At 46.6% G+C, this 18,630-nt stretch overlaps 1 protein-coding gene and 1 long non-coding RNA gene across 4 annotated transcripts in view; one reads left to right on the forward strand and one right to left on the reverse strand.

The window, feature by feature from the left end:
- Positions 1–5,005: 5,005 nt before the first annotated feature.
- The window catches only part of skap1 (src kinase associated phosphoprotein 1), a 162,023-nt gene continuing 148,398 nt past the window's right edge, over positions 5,006–18,630 (reverse strand). For all 3 annotated transcript variants that reach the window (XM_088623055.1, XM_088623054.1, XM_088623056.1), the window contains 2 exons: positions 7,825–7,922; positions 5,006–5,124 (listed from right to left, as the gene is read on the reverse strand). In XM_088623055.1, coding sequence (XP_088479181.1) covers positions 7,830–7,922 — 93 coding nt within the window. In that variant the 3' untranslated portion in view covers positions 5,006–5,124; positions 7,825–7,829. The remainder of the gene's footprint in view (positions 5,125–7,824; positions 7,923–18,630) is intronic.
- On the forward strand, positions 16,587–17,110 carry LOC148638804 (uncharacterized). The gene is made up of 2 exons (XR_015930998.1): positions 16,587–16,665; positions 16,825–17,110. It is a non-coding gene; the product is annotated as an uncharacterized LOC148638804 (long non-coding RNA).

Here is an 18,630-nt window from a genome sequence, read left to right on the forward strand (position 1 = left end):
GTTTCCTTGTGCAAGTTGTTTTTTTTCCGGACAAACTCTTCACGATATGAAACGGAAGGATCTTCATGTGTGTCAGACTCCACTCTTGGGTTTTCGTAAATTTCACATCTGAGCAGGTTTCTGTGGTTGTTCATGAGATGATTAATTATGTGCCTTGTAATTAAAAGTGATAAAGTAACCCAGAATTCTGTGGCTTCTTGGCATCTCAACTCAAAATAACTCCCCAAGCCTGCCTCTCTCCACGGGCACCCTGCCCAGTGTTCAGGGGAGGCTCTGCCCAGTTTGCCTACTGGGCAACTGGATCTGTCAAGGGTTTCTGTAAAGTTTTTTGTAGTTTGTAGCTACTGTGAAATTAAAGCGGCACAACTTAAAATAGGAATAGTGAAATGATCATGTTTTTCGTTTTTATAAATGGATTTTAGCAGCGGAATTCCAGCACATCTCTCCAAGATGGGGAATATGTGGATGGTATTGGGATGGGTGTATTGTTTAACTCGAGTTATTTTCCCTGCTGGCATTGGCTGAGATTCCCTTTGTTGTGATGTGCAGTCCATGCTTTCTGAGTTCCCAGCTCGCTTGTCCCAGTATGGAAACAACAACAACAGTCCCAATCACTTTTCTCAACACTCCACCCAAAGCGCTTTACAGGTCATGGGGATCCCCTCTGCCACCAACAGTGTGTTGCCCCACCTGGATGATGCAACAGCAGCCATAATGTGCCAGTATGCTCTCCACGTCAGCTAACATCTGATGACACCTCTGCTCTTTTCTGAGTACCTCTACTAAGAAGGGTCCTGGGGATGAGATGATGAATTGGACAAGAGATTAACGATTAAAGGCGAGCAGACGTCACAGCCTGCCGTAAATTCTAAGCATTTAAAATCCAAAATGGCATTAATGGGAAGGAGTAAGGGCCTACAATGACCTAGATCAGTGTGATCTAACTCTGGCCCTGAAGGGCAGCATATCAGCAGAGTTTCTGGGTCTCTGTAAAGTCTGGAGTCCCCTTCCTCGTGCTGTTTGGAGGCCTGATGAAGCAGCAGGTGTCAGAGGTAAACAGGTGATTGTGAAGAAACCACAGCCGAGAAACCGCAGCTGAGAAAATCTTCTGTATGGGAGTGAGGAGGGGGGGGGAGGAGAAGGAAGAGAAAGACAGGATCTCCTGAGGCAAATCATGGAAAAATACTTTCTAGCGGAAATTCTCAGAGAGCAATCAGTGGGAGATAATAAAATCTATCTTCTGTCTCTCCCACCTGATTGAGCTAATTACCCCATTACTCACTCAGACCGCTGGGGCTGCTTCTCCGGACTCCTAATTAGCTCCCCGATCTGGGCTGATGGAGGCTGCGAGTGAGGACGAGTGGTGAAGCGAGAGCGAGAGAGAGAGAGAGAGAGAGCGGGGTGGGAGGGGGGCAAAGGGCTGGAAGACAAGGCAAGGTGGAGGTAGAGCTGCCATTTTTACGTGCCATTCAGCTCCAAGACCCCGTAGGAAAACAACGCTGTGGTTAATATTTTATATGTGAACCTTTTCCCTGTTAGTTTACCAGGGTCTAGAACAACGCCCTGTGGGGACGCCAGTCACAAAGCTCCTAGACCCTCCGTCCACGTGCTGCAGCAAAATGGTTTCTGGCGAGTCTGTGGTTTCATAGACCCGTTCCATTGGTGGCCTCTGTTTTCCAGATCTGAGCATTGTGCCAAAAGTCACTCCACACTGGAATCAGGCTGGCAGCGAGGGCTTGGAATCGGAGACCCCCGCTGGCCTCAGTCCCATGAGTTCAGGAAGCCTTTCTATGGCTGTTCATTTTGGCAACAGCATTCAGAGACCTTCTCCTTCTACACAAGGCCCAACCTTAGCCGCTCTGAAATGTGTTCCAAGACCTGTCATTCTGCAGGGGCTCAGGGGCTCTGTGGCCCCGGAAACAATTTGCCATGTTAAAACTCAATCAGGGTACCTGGGGTTAAAGGTTACAGCACCTTAACAAGTAAAGAATGTTACCTACCACTGAAACCCTGCTTAAGGGTGTCAGTACTGGGCCATGAAAACAAACAGTACTAAAAGCTGCAGTTTATATTACACACTAAAGCCAGAATGATTAGCTAGTGTGTTTCTGGACTGTGATAATGATTATGTCAGGTGCAATGAAATCATGACACTGTCTTCTGCTCCCCAATACTGAAGACAAATGACTTCACTACACCTAAACTGGACTGTTCGCTGTAAATGAGCACAATATTTTACCTGCATTCTCTCAAATCGGGGCTCAGGCTTGCAAAACCACTGACCTCAGACGTTTGAATTTCTCAGTAACCACACTTACAGAATATACTATTCGTGCTGTCATTGCTCATATACTGTATACATCACCAAAAAGCGTTTCTATGTTCAGAAAGTTAATCCACTGTGAAGAACAATAACATTCATTTCACATGAACCAAAACGGCATTGTTTTTGCAGTAGCCATGCAGTGTGTGCACCAGAGATACACCGTTTCAAGCCATATCCAATCAGTAAATGCCAATGAGCCGATCAGACCTCAGCAGCCTCTCTCTGGGAGGTGGTGGAGAACTGGTGTGCTTGAATAAAACCCAGCCAGACAGACGGGGGGATGACATGCACACTTCACACAGAGGCACACAAAGTACTCAGACTGATGTTTGAGTCTTAGAGACGGAGACAGGCAGGGTGGAACTTTTTGAAAACTCCATGCCTTGGTCACATACAACATGCTGATGGTATGAAAAACTCCTTGAACTCAACTAATGCTTCACGGAAAAAAACTACGGGGAATATTTGTAACTTTGCGTGTCTAAGCACATGGCTGCACCCTGCAACGGTCAAGACCTTTGCCTGTAACCCTGGTGCCACCTTTAGAGACGCACCCCAACCCCCCGTTTCAGTCTTACAGGCACGTAGGAAGGGACAGGGCATACCTTGTTCAGGTCCTCGTCCACAGCCTCCTGCTCTCCTGCAGACCGGGGAGGGACTGCAGCAGTCTCTAAGCCTAATTCTTTTGTGGGGAAGCACATTTTGCAGGTTTCCAATTTACACTCTGTAATTTGTTTAGCTTGCAATTAGTAAACTCTGGACCCTCATGTGTCAACTCTATGGTTACTACATGCTTAAGTGTTTATACCATATGTTTCCAGTTTATCTCTGGATAAATTGATAGTGTTGATCTATTTATGATGGACAATGAAAGTAAACTGCAGTTTTGCCAGCTGAATCCAAAATGAAGTAATTAATGTCTGGCTAGAGTTTCATTAGCCTAGTGTCTCATTATGCACAAATTTCCTCCCTTCCCATTCCTAGACCTTCCCAGTTCAAACATGCAAACTACATATGATACACAGGAATGGAATATCTTTTAGCAGCTAACGTACAAACGCACCTAAATCCATCTGAAACGAGCCGGCTAAAGATTGCAGAGTATGGAACAACCCTGCCACCTTGTGGCTAGAGATATTTTATATTTCACTAAATAATTTAAACCGGTACTGACACTGTAAATATAAATTGTTACATAATGCAATTAAATACTGCGCATGATACCGAAGTTGTGCATATATTCGTATAAGGTTTTTGTACAGATCGAAAAATCGCCCATTGAATTACACAGAATATCTTTCAGCGCAGTTAATGCAACACAACGTCAGACAAAGGAAAAATATCTTTGGCTTGCCGATATCCTAAAAGTCTTGTGCAGGATATTAAATATACATAGCACACAGGAGCAAATACCCCTAAAATATCAGCAATGGATAAAACCATTACCACAGGCTGCCGGCAGGTGGCAGCACAGAAGACGGCGGTTTGTTTTCTGAGCAGAGTGTCGGCTTAGCAAAGTGACGAACTCTGTCGCGTACTACTGTATAAACCAAACAATTACATTTTTTACTTTTGCTGCATCACAAGTCAGTCAAAATATTTTACAAAACGCCACGATTGCTCTTGCTTCTCTCTGTTTTACATTACAAAAACCTGCCAAAAACAAAATAATCATATGATGATTACATATGATTATAACATTCTGATGCACCGTTAATGAACTGGGAATGACAAATTCAAATATGTTGGTCAGAAGTGTGAAACCACGCAAAACGCTGGTCAGAAAGATGGACTCAAAGTTTTACTTTCAAGAAAACCGTTCAGAAATGCATAATAGAAATTTGAATGTATGCCCAGACAGTATACAATATTTAAACTGATCTCTGGATGGTTTAAACTTCAGAAATGCCAAGACAAAGCGTGGAATATAATCCATTTCTGCCCAAAAAAGACTATATCCAAAAGAAACAACCCCACAATCGGTGAAAAATAATTAGAGCACATCTTAAAATAAAACACCCTATATGTGCTGTAAAAAGGGTGGATCCAAAAGATGAATATTTAAAATGATTCAGTAAGCTGAATAAAATCTAAAAAAATTCCTTAAACTCTTTCTAAAGTCTGTTATTCCTACCTACCTACTAACATCCCTTACATCAATATCAAAGTATAAGTTGCTGAATGCTTACATTTGTATTACTTTTGACATCTTTCTGAAATTCGGTATGGCATTTTCACAGTAATCCAATTACTGGATAATGAGGACACCGACAGCTTCGTAAAAAAGACTATCAGTGGAACTTTTCTTCATTTCCACCTCAAGGCCACTGCACTGATCGGTTACTGTGCTGTCTTTGTGCAACAGAGACACCAGTGTTTCAGTTAAGGTCCCCCGATTCCCAGATGATGGGACTCCCATTGGTAAGTCTGTTTAGCATTTGACAAGCCCCTGTGTGTGTCCAGCAAAATCAGCACAAGACAGACCACAAGACAGCTCCAGGTGAACTGTCATGTGATGTCCCCTGCACTGGTGTGGACGAGAACAGCAAACAGGAGACACTGATGGTCTGAGACAGAAGAGGGACAGGGCCTCTTTACAGACACCCTCAACACAAAAGCTCAAATTCAGGAGTAAGGAAAAACGATGCACGCTTCATCACGATTCCCAGCTCACCAGAGATCTGTACAAATGAAGTGCTTTTATTGATGTTTTACATCCTTAGAACTATCTCAGGTTGTCTTTCAGTGCAGAATAAAGTGAGTCGAGCTCTGTGGTTTTAGCGCAGTGCCGTTCAGACCTGAAACAAAGAAGAAAGAAATGAGTGAAGAAATTCTTTGGGGAGCAAAAACATCGCTCTTCAGTCTTGTTAAGTTTTAAACTGTTTTATTTCAACGTGAAGCACAGAGACACCCCTGCACTTTGCTCTTTAGAAACATGATACCTGCATGTTCATGCCTTGTGCTGCCAAGTAAAGCCAGGATTTTTAGACATAAGATTTTATAAACCATGTACAGTATTTTGATCATGTGTTTTGTATTACTTTTCTTCACAGTAATAGAATTCTCAGTAAATGTTTACATACAGTATTTGTCTGATCATTTTTTTTGCAAAATATCTTAAACTACTTTACCAAACTTAACAGAAACACAAAATATATGAATCAATTTCCTAGAAAGCACAGTTTTGCCCCCTTTCTGAGAAGCAGCATTTAACAAAGACACGAACGCAATCGACGACGTTGTGCATGCAATTGATATTCAGCTACATTATAAAAAAAAGCAGCTGTTTTCTAGTTTCAGTGTGTTAAAAATCAATATACCATTACAGCAGTTCAAAAGGTAATGTTTTCACATGCGTGGTGAATCTGGCACCCAGCTGTTATATTAATCTGGATGATGGTAGAAAGGGATGAAGAGCACGGAGTGTAATTATTAGTTGAACTAATTAGACGTTGTTGCACCGGATTCCCACTAAATCAACCGCAGTTCCGCTTTTCACCAGCAGGTGGAGTTCACACCGCTGAGTCGGGCTGTGCCGCCGGTTCCGTCATATAGAAACCGCCCTGCTTCAGTAAGACGCCTCTTACGCCTCGGTTACAAATTAACAGAGATGTTTTTTTAGCATCCTTTGAGGTTAACAGGTTGTAGACACTTTTGCCCAAAGGTTTTATAACTCTTCATTCAATTCGTTTTAAAAAAAATAAAAACAAAACATTGTTATTATCAGTGTTATAAACAGTGTTATTATTAAAGGGGTGAATTGCTCGCGAATGCAGCATGAACTTGGAGGTCTCCCTGGAGTGAGAGTGAAGAGCTCAGCTGAATAGAGATCTATACGAAATAAAACTCCCTCCCTCCTTTCGCTCGCAAAATCTCCACATGGCATCAAGATTTTTTTGTTGTGTTCACTTGGAATGTGATTTGCTTCAGAACCAACAGCCAGCGCACTAGAAGACAAACAGCTTGTCTGAAAGACTTTGTCACTTGAGCTAAGGCAGAGAACTGTATTCAGAGTGACCGACCACTTGAAAGATGACAAAGTTAATGCTGGTCTATATTGCGCAATGCTGTTGCAACACTGGGTTATGCTTCATTCAAATAATGTTTGATTCATATGCAATTAACTGGATGGACGCTGACATACAGTACTCCCCAGGAGATTTGTGCTGAAGTGGCTAGCATTGCTTATTTTCAGTTCTGTGCAACAAGAGAAATTCTTTTATGAGAAGGGGATATGTGGTGTCCACTTCGTGTGTGATTTGCTTCAGAACCAACTAGGGAGGGCTGCTGGGAATACAGATGGGATTTAGAGAGAACAGGAAGGAAGCAGAAAAAGAGGAATGTGAGAGCCAAACTCTTCAGTAAAGATTATGTTCTTCATTACTCGTGCTTCTTCATTTTTATCCTGAAAACTACACAACACTTATCTCTCCAAATTCAGAGCTGCATAGCTTGTTTTTAAGACTCTGTGTAGTTACGCAACACTGAAGTGTTTTTCATCTCGGATATCTAAATTTCCTATGTCATTGCTTAAATTTCAATTTTAAAAGAAAAACAACTGTCTAAAAAGTACAGCAAGGGATGCCGTGAATTACAGCACAGTGTTAGGAGAGGTGGTAATAAATTTAAGTCCCTGAAGAGACTGAACTGTAAAAAGGAAATTAAAGTTTATGCACTCAGCACTGTGCCAGGAGTTTTGCTTTATTATATTTGATTAAACACTGTACCATCAACAAGGACGGTGATGTAACCAGTGAAATGAGAAAACGGAACAAAACTGAGCTGAATCACAGTTCTCCCCTCCAAAGCAGTGGCTGGAAGCCCCATCACTGACGCTGGCACCTTCACACAGGCTGCTGGGGCTCTTGCTGGGCCAGTGGACCCAGCGAGGACACACTGCACAAGGTCCGGGGTGGGGTGGGGTGTGTGTGGGGGGGCTACCTGCTCCTCCCAGCATGGCAGAATGTAGTAAGAAGTGGAGCAAAGTGGAGCACGACCCGAGTGCAGAGTTCAGTACAGACCCTAAGCAGGACAGTGCTGAAGCACACCTCACTGCAGGGCCAGACGACTGCACGGGCGGTGTCATTAGGAAGCAGGCCTGGGAACACCATGGAATTAAAAAAAGCTTACAACTGTGTTTCAAACACAAATTGAGTCGGGTAGCTTCTTCTGTGGGGAGTCTGCGCGTTCTCCACACGTGTGTGCGTGTTCTTTCTGGGGGGTCAGGTATTCTCACTTTTGTGTACTGTACTTCAGCATGTTTAAACAAAACTGTATATCCGAACGCCAATCGCAAATACTTGAGTTTTTAGAACACTGAAGCTGATCTAAAATTAAAAAACTTCAAAATGTCTATTGATTCAATGAATCGATTTAATTTAAATGATCGAGAATGCATAACAATGCACAGTGCCACGCAGTACAGTGTAGCGGGGCAATGTCTGTTACAGCACAGTCCAACAGTGTGTCTCGGGCAGTGTGTGCACTCGGAAACTCACAGAGTTCACAGAATGTAAGCGGGCTGGAGGAAATCCTTCGGGACGATCCCAATGAAGCCGTTCAGCTCTCCCACCCACCATCCGTGGATGTTGTACTCCTGGAACAAAAACACAGAGCCTCCAGTCATTCCTGGGCTGCGCAGGGACTCGAGCAGCATTCCTCACATTCCTATACTGCAAATGCACAGCCCAATGCGCCACGATAAAATCGCATCAAAGTGCTAGCGAGGTGAACTGAATACACAGCAGGATTTGGACCCACAATAATCTCCCAATGAGCACAAAGATGGCATAAAATCCCACTGAACAGTTTCAAAGAGCAAAGGGCGCTAAGGGACCCCAGACACTTTCCGAGACGAGTCAGAAAGATTTGCAGCAGAGTGAGCATCTGACGGAGCGCACCTGCTTGGTTAAGATCCTCTGAACCTCCGGACGCCTGTCTAATTAGCACCATATTTTACACGTCATCTGAGCCCCTTCTTCCTTTTTATTAGCAGACTATTTTATCAAATAAATCAGTGGCGGTGGTGGGACGTTAAAATTTATGGCACACAGGAGAAACAAGAGGACGCGCATCTGGGGAGAGATCTCAGGCTGTGGTGTCGGGCAGGACAGGTGTGCTGGAGGGCACAGGGGCCCAGCCCTCGGCGCCGACCTTTGACCCCTCAGAGGACACAGGAGATTTCAAATTACCCCAAAAATTCATTCAAATATTGAGGCCTGATTTAAATTAAAAAAAAAACAATTTAAAGGGGGAACTGGAACACTACTTTCATATTTCGGGGTTAGAAAGAATCAGCACTGAAGAGCTCATTTCAAACTACAATGAAAGTAAAATCTACCCAGTAACGTGAAAAATCCAATTTACATCACAAATTAGATGAAATTTCCAGGTAAGGACCACAGAGAGTCAGTACCTTGGTCTTAATGTCTCATCCAAAGGACGGCGCCTGTTTACAGTCTAGTGTCCCCGTCACTATACTGGGGCATTAGGACCCACACAGACTGCAGGGTGAGCGCCCCCTACTGGTCCCACTAATACCAGGAGTCTCCCCATCCAGGTACTGACCAGGCTCACACCTGCTGAGCTCCAGTGGGCTGCCAGTTGTGAGTTGCAGGATGTTATTTACATATTTATGTAAAACAATTAGTTCCATTAGAGGGCCAATTAAGTAACCGAGAGCTCAGCAGCGGTGAAAAGTAGGGGTGTGAGTATACAATAGCTGGACCCCCAGATTCACACATAATACAAATCAGCCATACAGAAAAGCTCAAAAACTGCTATATCGCACAAGTCTGCGACTTTAAAAAGATCACCCGTGATGCAATGAAGTTGGGGTGCTGGTAAAACTTGTGACCACATATTCTTAACCAACACACAAATGCAATTCGGCAGCCCAGCTCTGGTGGGACGGGGGCTTTAATCTTCAACACCCCAAGGAGGCTGCGATTAGTTTTACCCAATTTTGACTCCCCTGGCTCCACCCTGCAACTCCTGGCAACCTCCATTTAACACTCCCCGGAACCAGGAGACAATTTCAGCACGTTCGTGTGCCTTTGTGTTTAGTCCGTTCAAGTCAACAGGACGACACACTCAACATCTAGAAACTAATTTGGTATCCAGCGTGGTTAGTTGAAATCTCAGTTACTTGTGTGTGTGGAAAACACAAGATTTAAAAATGCAAAAACAATCCCTGACACTGTTTCACACAGGCCAGGAGTCTCCGGCTCTGCCTGAACACTCCCACCTGTGCATAGCAATGCCACAACACGCCTGCCCTGAACCTGACAGCCAAAACCAAAACCAGCAAGCTACTGAATATCCAAGTCTTGTGGAAAAAAAATGATTAGCATTGTAAAAGAATTACGAGAGGCCCTTCACTGCCCATAAAACTGAGGCTGGAGACGCCGAATCCAGACCCTGCTGAAGGCCATCGCAGATGAACCTTCTGAGTTCAGACCGCGGTGCCAGAATGAATTAAATCAACATTAAACTTGCAGTAATAATATTTAAATCCTCATTTCAGGGTGCCAAATTGCACCCACTCCGAAATCGTACAGATGTTAGTTAATTATGGTAATTTTTATTAAACTATTAAAAATAAGGAAGGGAGCTAATTCAGCCAGGCACCCGGCCAACTCGTTCATTCGTTATTTATCAGGCGGCTGCCGCGCGCCTCGGTTTCTGGGGCTGGAGCGAGTAAACACCTTCCCCTGGCAGCTGGGGGTCTCCCCGGGCTGCGCGGGGAGGCAATCTGCTTTATGGGTGCTCGGGAGTCTGGGAGCACCGGGCGGGCACGCTCGCAGGAGTTCAGCTGTTGCAACTTTTACTACTTAAAGGGCCTCGCAACTTTCATCCTGCCGAGCCTGGCCGACGCGAGAGCTGTTTGGGGTGGGGGTTGGGGGGCGGGGGTCCCGCAATGCTCCTTTTTCCCCCCAAAATTTAGAGAGTCGCCACTTAGTTTGGCTGCGCCCCCTCCACGGGCTGAAGGCGACGCCGCGAGAGTCCAGGCCGCTCCCATCCTGCCCCCGGGCCGAGCTCGGCCGGCCGCGACCGGGACTCCCCCTGCGGGGTGGCCCAGGCTCGAACCCGTGACGCCCGGGCCCGAAGGCTCCTTCAACAGAGCTCTCTCCGCTCTGGAAACTCTCGCCCCCCGCCGGGACGCTGCCGTCTGTAATGAGAAGTAACGAGAGCCGTCTAGTTTCAGATGGAAGAGATTTGCCTGATTGACATTCCTAGTTCTCCGAGGCCCCAGTGCCAGCGGCTGTGCTCTTCAGTGGAGCCCCCAGGGCTTTGGGCTGGGTACGAGGCTGAATCTCCTGTCTCTGCCCCTCTGCCCGCTGGGTCGAGAGTCATGTCCCCGGCACATGGTGGGGTACGCCCTGGACGCCAGTCCATCGCAAAGGCACAGACAAGCCTATTCAACTTCCAACAAGTTTTTGGACTGTGGGATGAAACTGGAGCACCCGGAGGAACCTTAGCGAACACAGAGAGAACATACTCCACACAGACAGCACCCCAGGCCTGGAACTGAACCTAGAGCCCTGGTGCTGAGAGGCAGCTATGCCAACCATTGTGACACCCTGCTGCCCTTGTCTGCAGGTCGTTCCGGACAAAAGATTGACGGATGATCGATTATTACCAATGCTCTGTAAATACAAAGGGCCTGGCCTGTATCTCTGCTGATATCACAGCGTAAAGCAGAACAGCGAACTGGTCCCCCTTCACAGTACTCACACTGCAGGCCACTTCTAATGAAGCTCGTTCATTTTAAGAGCACAATTAATCAGCTCCCGACCATGCCAGATCAATGGACATTTGACGCACGACCAGGAGAGGCCGATCAATCACAGAGTTATTTGTTTATGATTGCTTATTGCGGTTATTAGTGCTTTCCAAACATTCATCACTGTTTATAAAAGACAGAATACGTCTCCAGTACCATGATGCATGTCAGAATGCAGCAGGCTGAGCTCAGGAATGCCATTTAAGACGTGGGCTGAGTGCATAATGCCAGAAGAAATAAATAAAAATTGTTACGGTATACAACGTATAAATGTAAATCAGTAAGTACTACCTGTTAAAATATTTGGTGTGAAGAGAATCAGAAACATATTATAACAGGCATGGAGGCATGTCCCCACATTTCTAGCAGTGTTTTTGGAGTTGCAGAGACATTTACACAGAATTAGGTATTTAAATAGCTTTATTCTGGGGAAACTGCCTGATCGGGTTTATTAATGCTGGAAATGGACAGGGCTCATTCACAGAGACCGCAGGAAGTGCTGAGGTTTGGCTTTTAAGGAACAGCAGGTAATAGTGTAATCTGGGCCAGTTTTTATGTTCGGGCAGCAACCTTGCACACTTGATGGGTAAACATGGGTGTTCTGTAGGAAGAATTCACTGCAGTCTCAAAGCAATTTCCTGTTTGGGAAATATTGAATATTGATTGATATGAATTGTACCCAAAATTTAGAAGAATGCTTTGCAAATGGCAAATAAAAGTTCTTCTTGAATATTTGTGTGCTGACATCATAGAGGTCAGTTGGGCGTTGGCCAGTTTATTTTTCAGTGGCGGGATGAGTGAGGCTCCCTGGGAAAGGGCATTTCAACAGCGACCTTTAACAGCGGCTGCATCAGTCCAGTGTCATGCACCTTGGTCACCGAGAGATCCACGGACAGCAGTGAATTTCAGTTGTCAGACACCTAAGAAGGCAAGAATGGTTAAATATGAGAGGAAGCCATTCAGCAATTGAACTGTTTTGTATGTTTTTCTATGATTTTTGTCCTAGGAATGGGGTCATGTCTGTCTGCCAAAGACAGACCTGTACAGAAAACAGCGACAACTTTCAAACAGAAAATAAAAAATCCTCACCATGTTTACCAATTTTAATAAAACTGATAAAAAACTGAACTGTTCAGCTCACATCTATAACATTGTGTTTCACTGCACTTTAAACAGCCCCTCCTACACTCTGTATCACAATACCAGATGTTAAAGCAATGCAATGGTGAAGATTCCCAGCCCATCTCCACACTGATTTGTCTAATGGTAACCAGCGGTGACTTTTGCTTTACCAGTAATGGCAAGCAGATTTGCTGGATCCTGGTCAATCCATCCTTATCTATTTTAAATCCCGTTTTTGGCAGAGAGGGCACGGGATTGCTCGAGACTGTGAGCTCCCCCTCTGCGATGGACTTTTGGCCTGTGACGGTATTCTGGAATCCCAGATTGGGACACTGATCAGAAGCAGACTGTATCTTAAGCAGCAGAGCGCAGCCAGGAGGGTGAAGAGCACAGGGCTGAATGACTTGTGACAGCTCCACATGGGAAGAAAGCAGCCGCCGAGAACAGAGGTACTGCACTCATGAATTGAGCAACTCATAAATCGGGCATCTTCTAAAACTTCAGATGCCGAAATGCAAGGCTGGATTGCATGAAATTAAAAAACAAAACCGCAAATAGTTCTCTTTCCTTCAGATGGGAGACTGAGAAGCAGATCGAAGCCCGAGGAACGCTGCTGTTGGAACTTAGGCCTGCTAGGTGGCAGTAATGCTAACTGCCTCATGGCTCCAAGGTCCTGTGATTGTGGGTCCTTCTGTGTGGAGCTTGCATGTCCCCTTGAGTCCATGAGGGTTTTCTCCTGTCATCCTCCCAAACCCACGCTGGTACGCAGCTTGACTGGCTGTGCTAAACTGCCCGTCCCACAGGAAGTAGGAGTGTGGCCTTTTTCATTTACCTGCTCCATCTACTGTAGCTCCACTACAGCACCGGCCCCAGAGCAGCAGGATTAGGGTCCAGGTGAGGAGAAGGAAACAAAATCTGTACCTAAGCAGTGTCTGTTCATCGCTTCATCCCCTCGTGGGCTCCGGGGGCTGGCATGCGGATCTGGTTTGCTCACCCTCCGCCTCCGCCTGCTCTCGCGAAGGGTCAAGGCTCTGGACTGCCGGTTCTTTACTGGCAGCAGGAAGGGGCTGACCCCCCGCCGGCTCTGACTTTGCCTGCGTCCCCTTTTTTCAGCCGCACTCTCGAGAAACATCTTGGAGGGGCGTGTTCCACAGCCGCGCGGCAAGAGTGCTCCATCTTGCGCGCACACGCACACACACACACGCAGGTAATTAGATTCAACAAATTGAACTGTGTGTGTGTGTGTGTGTGTGTGTGTGTGTGTGTGTGTGTGTGTGTGTGTTTGGAGGGGGGGGGGATAAATAAATCAGCCAGGGAACAGATAAAAGCCGGGGACTCGAGGAGGATGAACGGTCCTGGAAGCTACAGGAGATATTCGCAACCGACCGCCGCCTCGGGCCCTGTCCGCGCTCCCGCTGCCTCTCCCCACGGTGGCGCTGTGGCCGGGTCAGCTCCACGGAAGGCGACCGACCTGCGCGCCCGACAAAACCGCCAAGCGAAAGTTGCTCAGCGGGAGCAGAGACTTGCGCCCTTGCTGAGACCGCCAGAGTAGGGCCCCACTCCGGGCCCTGAGCGCACAGGGCGACAGGTTCGCAAACCACCCCTGGGCACGACAACCAGCAGCTGCCCCCACTGAACACAAGCGGATTAAGTGCCCCGTGCAAGCGTATGTGCACACCGAACATCTGCACGGCGCCCAGCAATGCTTATTACTGCTGTGCACAATCTGCTGCGCTGTTTTTCAAATTTCTGGTAAAGTCACCAAAACAACATTTAAGACACTTGGCCTTTCTCAACCTCTCAATATTTACACAGCAAAGAAGTCTGACATTCCGGCTCCCACCAGGCCTCCTTGTTGCCACTGTGCTCTTTTCCTGGAAAGGCGCGCAAATCTGCTTAAGAAAATCTGAGTTTCTCGAGGTCTTTAACATCCTGAAGTGGAGGAAGGCACACTTGGCTTAGCTTTTTCTTCTCACCTACAGCCCCGCGTTTAAAACTTTTGAAATTGCTTTCTGACAACGGGGGGGAAGCTTTGCAGAAACGCGATCAATAAATCTACCGGATAACCAATCGATCAATGAAAAAATGAAAGGGAATGCTGAGAGCAATGGGAGCCGTAAGAGAGGATGGGCAAATAAAAAGAAGAGGAGCAAATTGTTTTTCGAAAGAGATGACTGCGGCGAGACGACAGGAGAAGACCTGTTAACTCGATTTTGGAAATAAGTCAGGGGGAGCCGGCAGAGAAATAGTCCTCAGCCCGAGCTCACTGGCTCTGGGGCAGCACGGCACACAGACAACGGCTCGATATTGACTTCTCCAGAAGGGAGAAAAGACCAGCGCTCTGCACCTCTGCACTTCAAGAGCAATAAAAAAAAAAAAACAGTGGAGGGGAGGAAAAAGAGAGAGAAAAGCAGACTCCCCTGGGGGCGTCGAAACGTAATTTCCAACTGGTGTGACGGAAATTTTTATTTATCTGCTCAGCCCATCTGTGCAGCGTTTCTTAAATTCTCCCCGAGAAAGGTCTTTTTGATTATCAACATCGCCATTTTAATATACTTCTAAATCACGGCCATGCCAAACGCAGAACAGGACTTTCAAGCGTGCAGAGCTGGAGTCTCTCTCTCTCTCCGTCTCTCGCCGGTTTTTTTTCCAAAGCGGAAAAATTGCGAGTTCAAACAGAGTACATGTTGTAAGAGAAAACGGTTGCGTTTAAAATTGATGCACTCCGAGCAGCCCCCTCCTTCGGCTACCTCCCTCCTGTCTCTCCTTTCCCCTTTCTTTCCCCTTGCTTGTCTCTTTTGGCAAAGCAGAAACATGTTTCACTTCAGGCTGAGATCAAACGGTTTTGTCATTTCTGACAAAAATAGTAGTTTTCTTCTGGGGCTGGCGGAAGAAACGGGCCTACAGATCTGGACAGCGTTGTTTATTGAGATTCATAAACCGAGTCTGAAATCAAAAAGTTAATTAACTTGTAATAAAAAGAATAATTCACTCGTGCCTATGAGTTTACTTTTCCAGCATAGCCTTGCTTCGGCGATGATAAACTGCTCTAAAAAAATAAATAATGGACGCAGAAAACAAAAATGCAGCATTATTCAATATGTTTATTTAATATCCAGCAGCACACACTATCTTTGTTAGGAAATGTAGATGCTGGATAAGAGTGGGACCCACTGATCTGAAAAACACACAGCAAAAAATGACTAAGCAAGGTGACGCATCATTTCGGATCGTGATTTTTATCCCTGTACATCTTTAAACCGAGGAAACCTGAGACCCTTAGGTGTGAAAACTCAAGGTTTCACAGCAGCCCCCAGATTCCGGCCCTGAAGCCGGGTGGAGGTCAGGCTGCAGGAGGAACTGGTGCACAAGGCTGGCATGCAGACGCTGGCTCGGTGCACCACAAGGCCCTCACAGGCCACAGGAATGACCGAGGTCTGACCGTCCGCAGCGCAGTGCAATCTGTTCTCACTCCTGTTCTGCCCTGGGAGCATTTCCTCACACGGGGGGGGGGCAGAATGTGGAAGGCCACGGCCCTCCCGCCCCCTGCCCTCCGTGCTGACCTCTGACCCCACGTCCTGCGGCGCCACTTTCCCCTCTCCAGACCGTGTCACCGGCAGGGACAGCGCTGGCCGCCTCCAGAGCAGAAGGCGGAGGGAACATACGGATATCTCTACGTGCGCATTTCACAAAACCGCTTCACTGAAGTCTACAAGTCGCAAAACGCATGAGCCCAGCACAGACCACTAAAGGGTTTCGCAAAATGTCCGTTTCAAAATCTTAAGACGAGGAGGAAGAGGAGAAAGCAAGAGAGGGAGGGAGGAGAAATGACTTCCCAGACAGCAGAGCGAGCAAACTTGAGTGGCTGCAGGCCGTGTGCTTGGCAGTGTGTGGAGAGGCCATTGCATTTCTGTGAAGACAGTTCATTTTTCCTGGTGACCTCCCCATGACTCCACTGCTGATGGGGTGAAAAGCAGGTGGATCAGACTGGCAGAGAGAGAGAGCGAGACCCCACAGGGTATCCAGGAAATAGAATTGTAGAGCCGTTGCCATGGCAACTCTCATTGTGTGCTCGTGATGTCATTTGTTTACCACTATGAGGGCTGGCTGCTCTGGGTTGATTATTCCTCTCAGTCCTGGGGAGTCAGGTTTAGTGCTAATAGTCCAGGGATGGAATAACCTTTAATTTTAATGCTTGAAAAACATGTGCTGTGTGCATAATGATTCCTGTGCTGGTACCAAAGAGCGCTCTTTCTTTCTTTTTTTCTCTCTCTCTCTATCATCGGGGCTAGTGAATTGCAGAGGAGGGCAAGGCTCCAGCCAGACACTGTAGCAGCAGGACTTCCAGAGGCACCTCTCTCTCTCCGACCCCTAAGACCTCCGCCATTCCTCCTCATCCCAGCCGAGCCTGCTCTGCACTACCTCAGATCACGTGAGGACTCAGAAACTGAAAGCGTGCGCTCGGCAGGGGGAAAAGGGAAATTGGGGTTCTCCTGCATCACTTCCAGGGCTCAGGAAACTTTTCATTGCCCTGCCGGTGAACCCGCGGAGCCGCCATTTTTAAAACAATTTTCCTCCTCTTTTCGTTAAGAGGCGGGGATGATGAAAAGCTTGTCGGGGAGACAGCGCCCTGCTTCAAAAAAATCTGCATTTTCTCAGATTGTGAGGTTGACACCACAGCAAACCCACACCCGGTTTGATGAGGGAGCACCGAAAGGCACAGATTAAAACTAGAGGAGAATACAAGATCCGTCATTCCTGTCGTACGAAAATCAAAGGAAAATCCGCCCCTTACATATCCCTGACTAAGAGAACCAGATTGTTCTTTATGCTAATATTTTACAATTGCACTAATAAATGAAGAACATTCCTGTCTACTCTAAGAAATTAAGGTGATGGCACAACTGAAGGATTGCATTTTGTAAACTGATCAATAGGAGCACTATAAATTTAAACAGGATGGGTTAAGCCATTTACCTCTTTCTTCCGGAGAGAACTTTTATTTCAGAACAAAACAAACATTTGTGTCATAACAGAGCACCTGGGCTACAGTACACATAACAGGCAAGAGAAATTTCCCTCCTCTTGAAAAACCTCGATGCTCAGGCAAGTCAGGAACATAATGACAATGGAGCACTGGTGCGGAGCAGCTAATTAATGGCGAAAGAGGCGCACCGACGAAAGAGAAGACATGCATCAGAAACAAAAGCAGCAAACAATAACAACAAAAGCAAATCCTTGCTCCTGTGTGCGTTGAAGATTACGAATTGCTCCTTAACTTAATGGCCATTTAAAGTGGATTTGTGCGCAATGCTGAGTGTCTGTAATGATAGCTGTTTACAGGGATTCTCATTTATAATAATTAGGAGAAATGGATGGCACTGCTGATTCTACGTTCTGGGCAATTGACTAGGGGCTGTGCCTGAATAATGAGCTACTGTATGTGACCGGGAGATGACCGCTGCCTTTCGGATGACCCCAAACCCAGACTCCCCGCCCCCCGTCCCTGGGGCAGCCAGTATTAATGGCAGTAAACCCCCGTGCCGTCAGTGCACAGTGGGAGCAGCCAGACCCCTCCATGGCAGGCCAGAGAACACACCCGGGTCTGGGGACCAGAGAGAGAAAGGGGAGCCCCGCGCCCTGATACTCTTCCCTGTTCTTCCTCCTTCCTCCTGCACGCCTCCCGCTCCGAACAGGTGCTGCCGATCCAGCGCCGGAGCCCTGCAGCTGCTGAGCCACCCCTCGCTCTCTCACGCGTGAACCACAGGCCGGCGCTCAGGAAGGGTTCGAGGCAGAATGGGTATTACTGACACTTCCTCTTTTGTTAAAGAGGAAGAACGTAAACAATAGCTAGTGTGCAATGAGGTCACAGTGCACAAGGTCACGCTGACATATTCCTGCATGTACAAGGTCGTTTTTAACTTCGCAGCCCAGAAGGATGTTGAAAGAGAGCTTTACAGCCCGTTTTAATGGAGCCCAAGAAAGCAAGCTTCACAGCGCTTTGTGTGGAGACATGCTTCCTACTTTCAGGCACATCTTCAATTTCCACTTTGACCCGTGGGTCTGCGGTTTGCTACCGAGACTGAAGCAGTCCTTTGGCGTAGCTCTGAGCCACCTGCATGCTTGACAATTCCCCAGGTGTGTTAGGACGCTGGACGATGTGCCACGGAGCACGTTTCTCAAACACAATTTGCCATCTCTTAGCTGAATCTCTGATCAAGAGTCAGGAGAGGTCAAGCTACAACTGGCTTTTATAAATGGCCTCATCTGGTAGCCCATCTTGTGTGAACAAGAAGTTTGCCAGACTGATCAAAAGCAATCGGTTAAACATACAATATACACAAATGAAGCTGAAGAAATAAGACTACACTGTATATTTCTTTTCTCAAACCAGACT

This window comes from Lepisosteus platostomus, chromosome 28 (assembly GCF_059453375.1).
Source record: "Lepisosteus platostomus isolate fLepPlt1 chromosome 28, fLepPlt1.hap1, whole genome shotgun sequence".
NCBI lineage: Eukaryota > Metazoa > Chordata > Actinopteri > Semionotiformes > Lepisosteidae > Lepisosteus > Lepisosteus platostomus.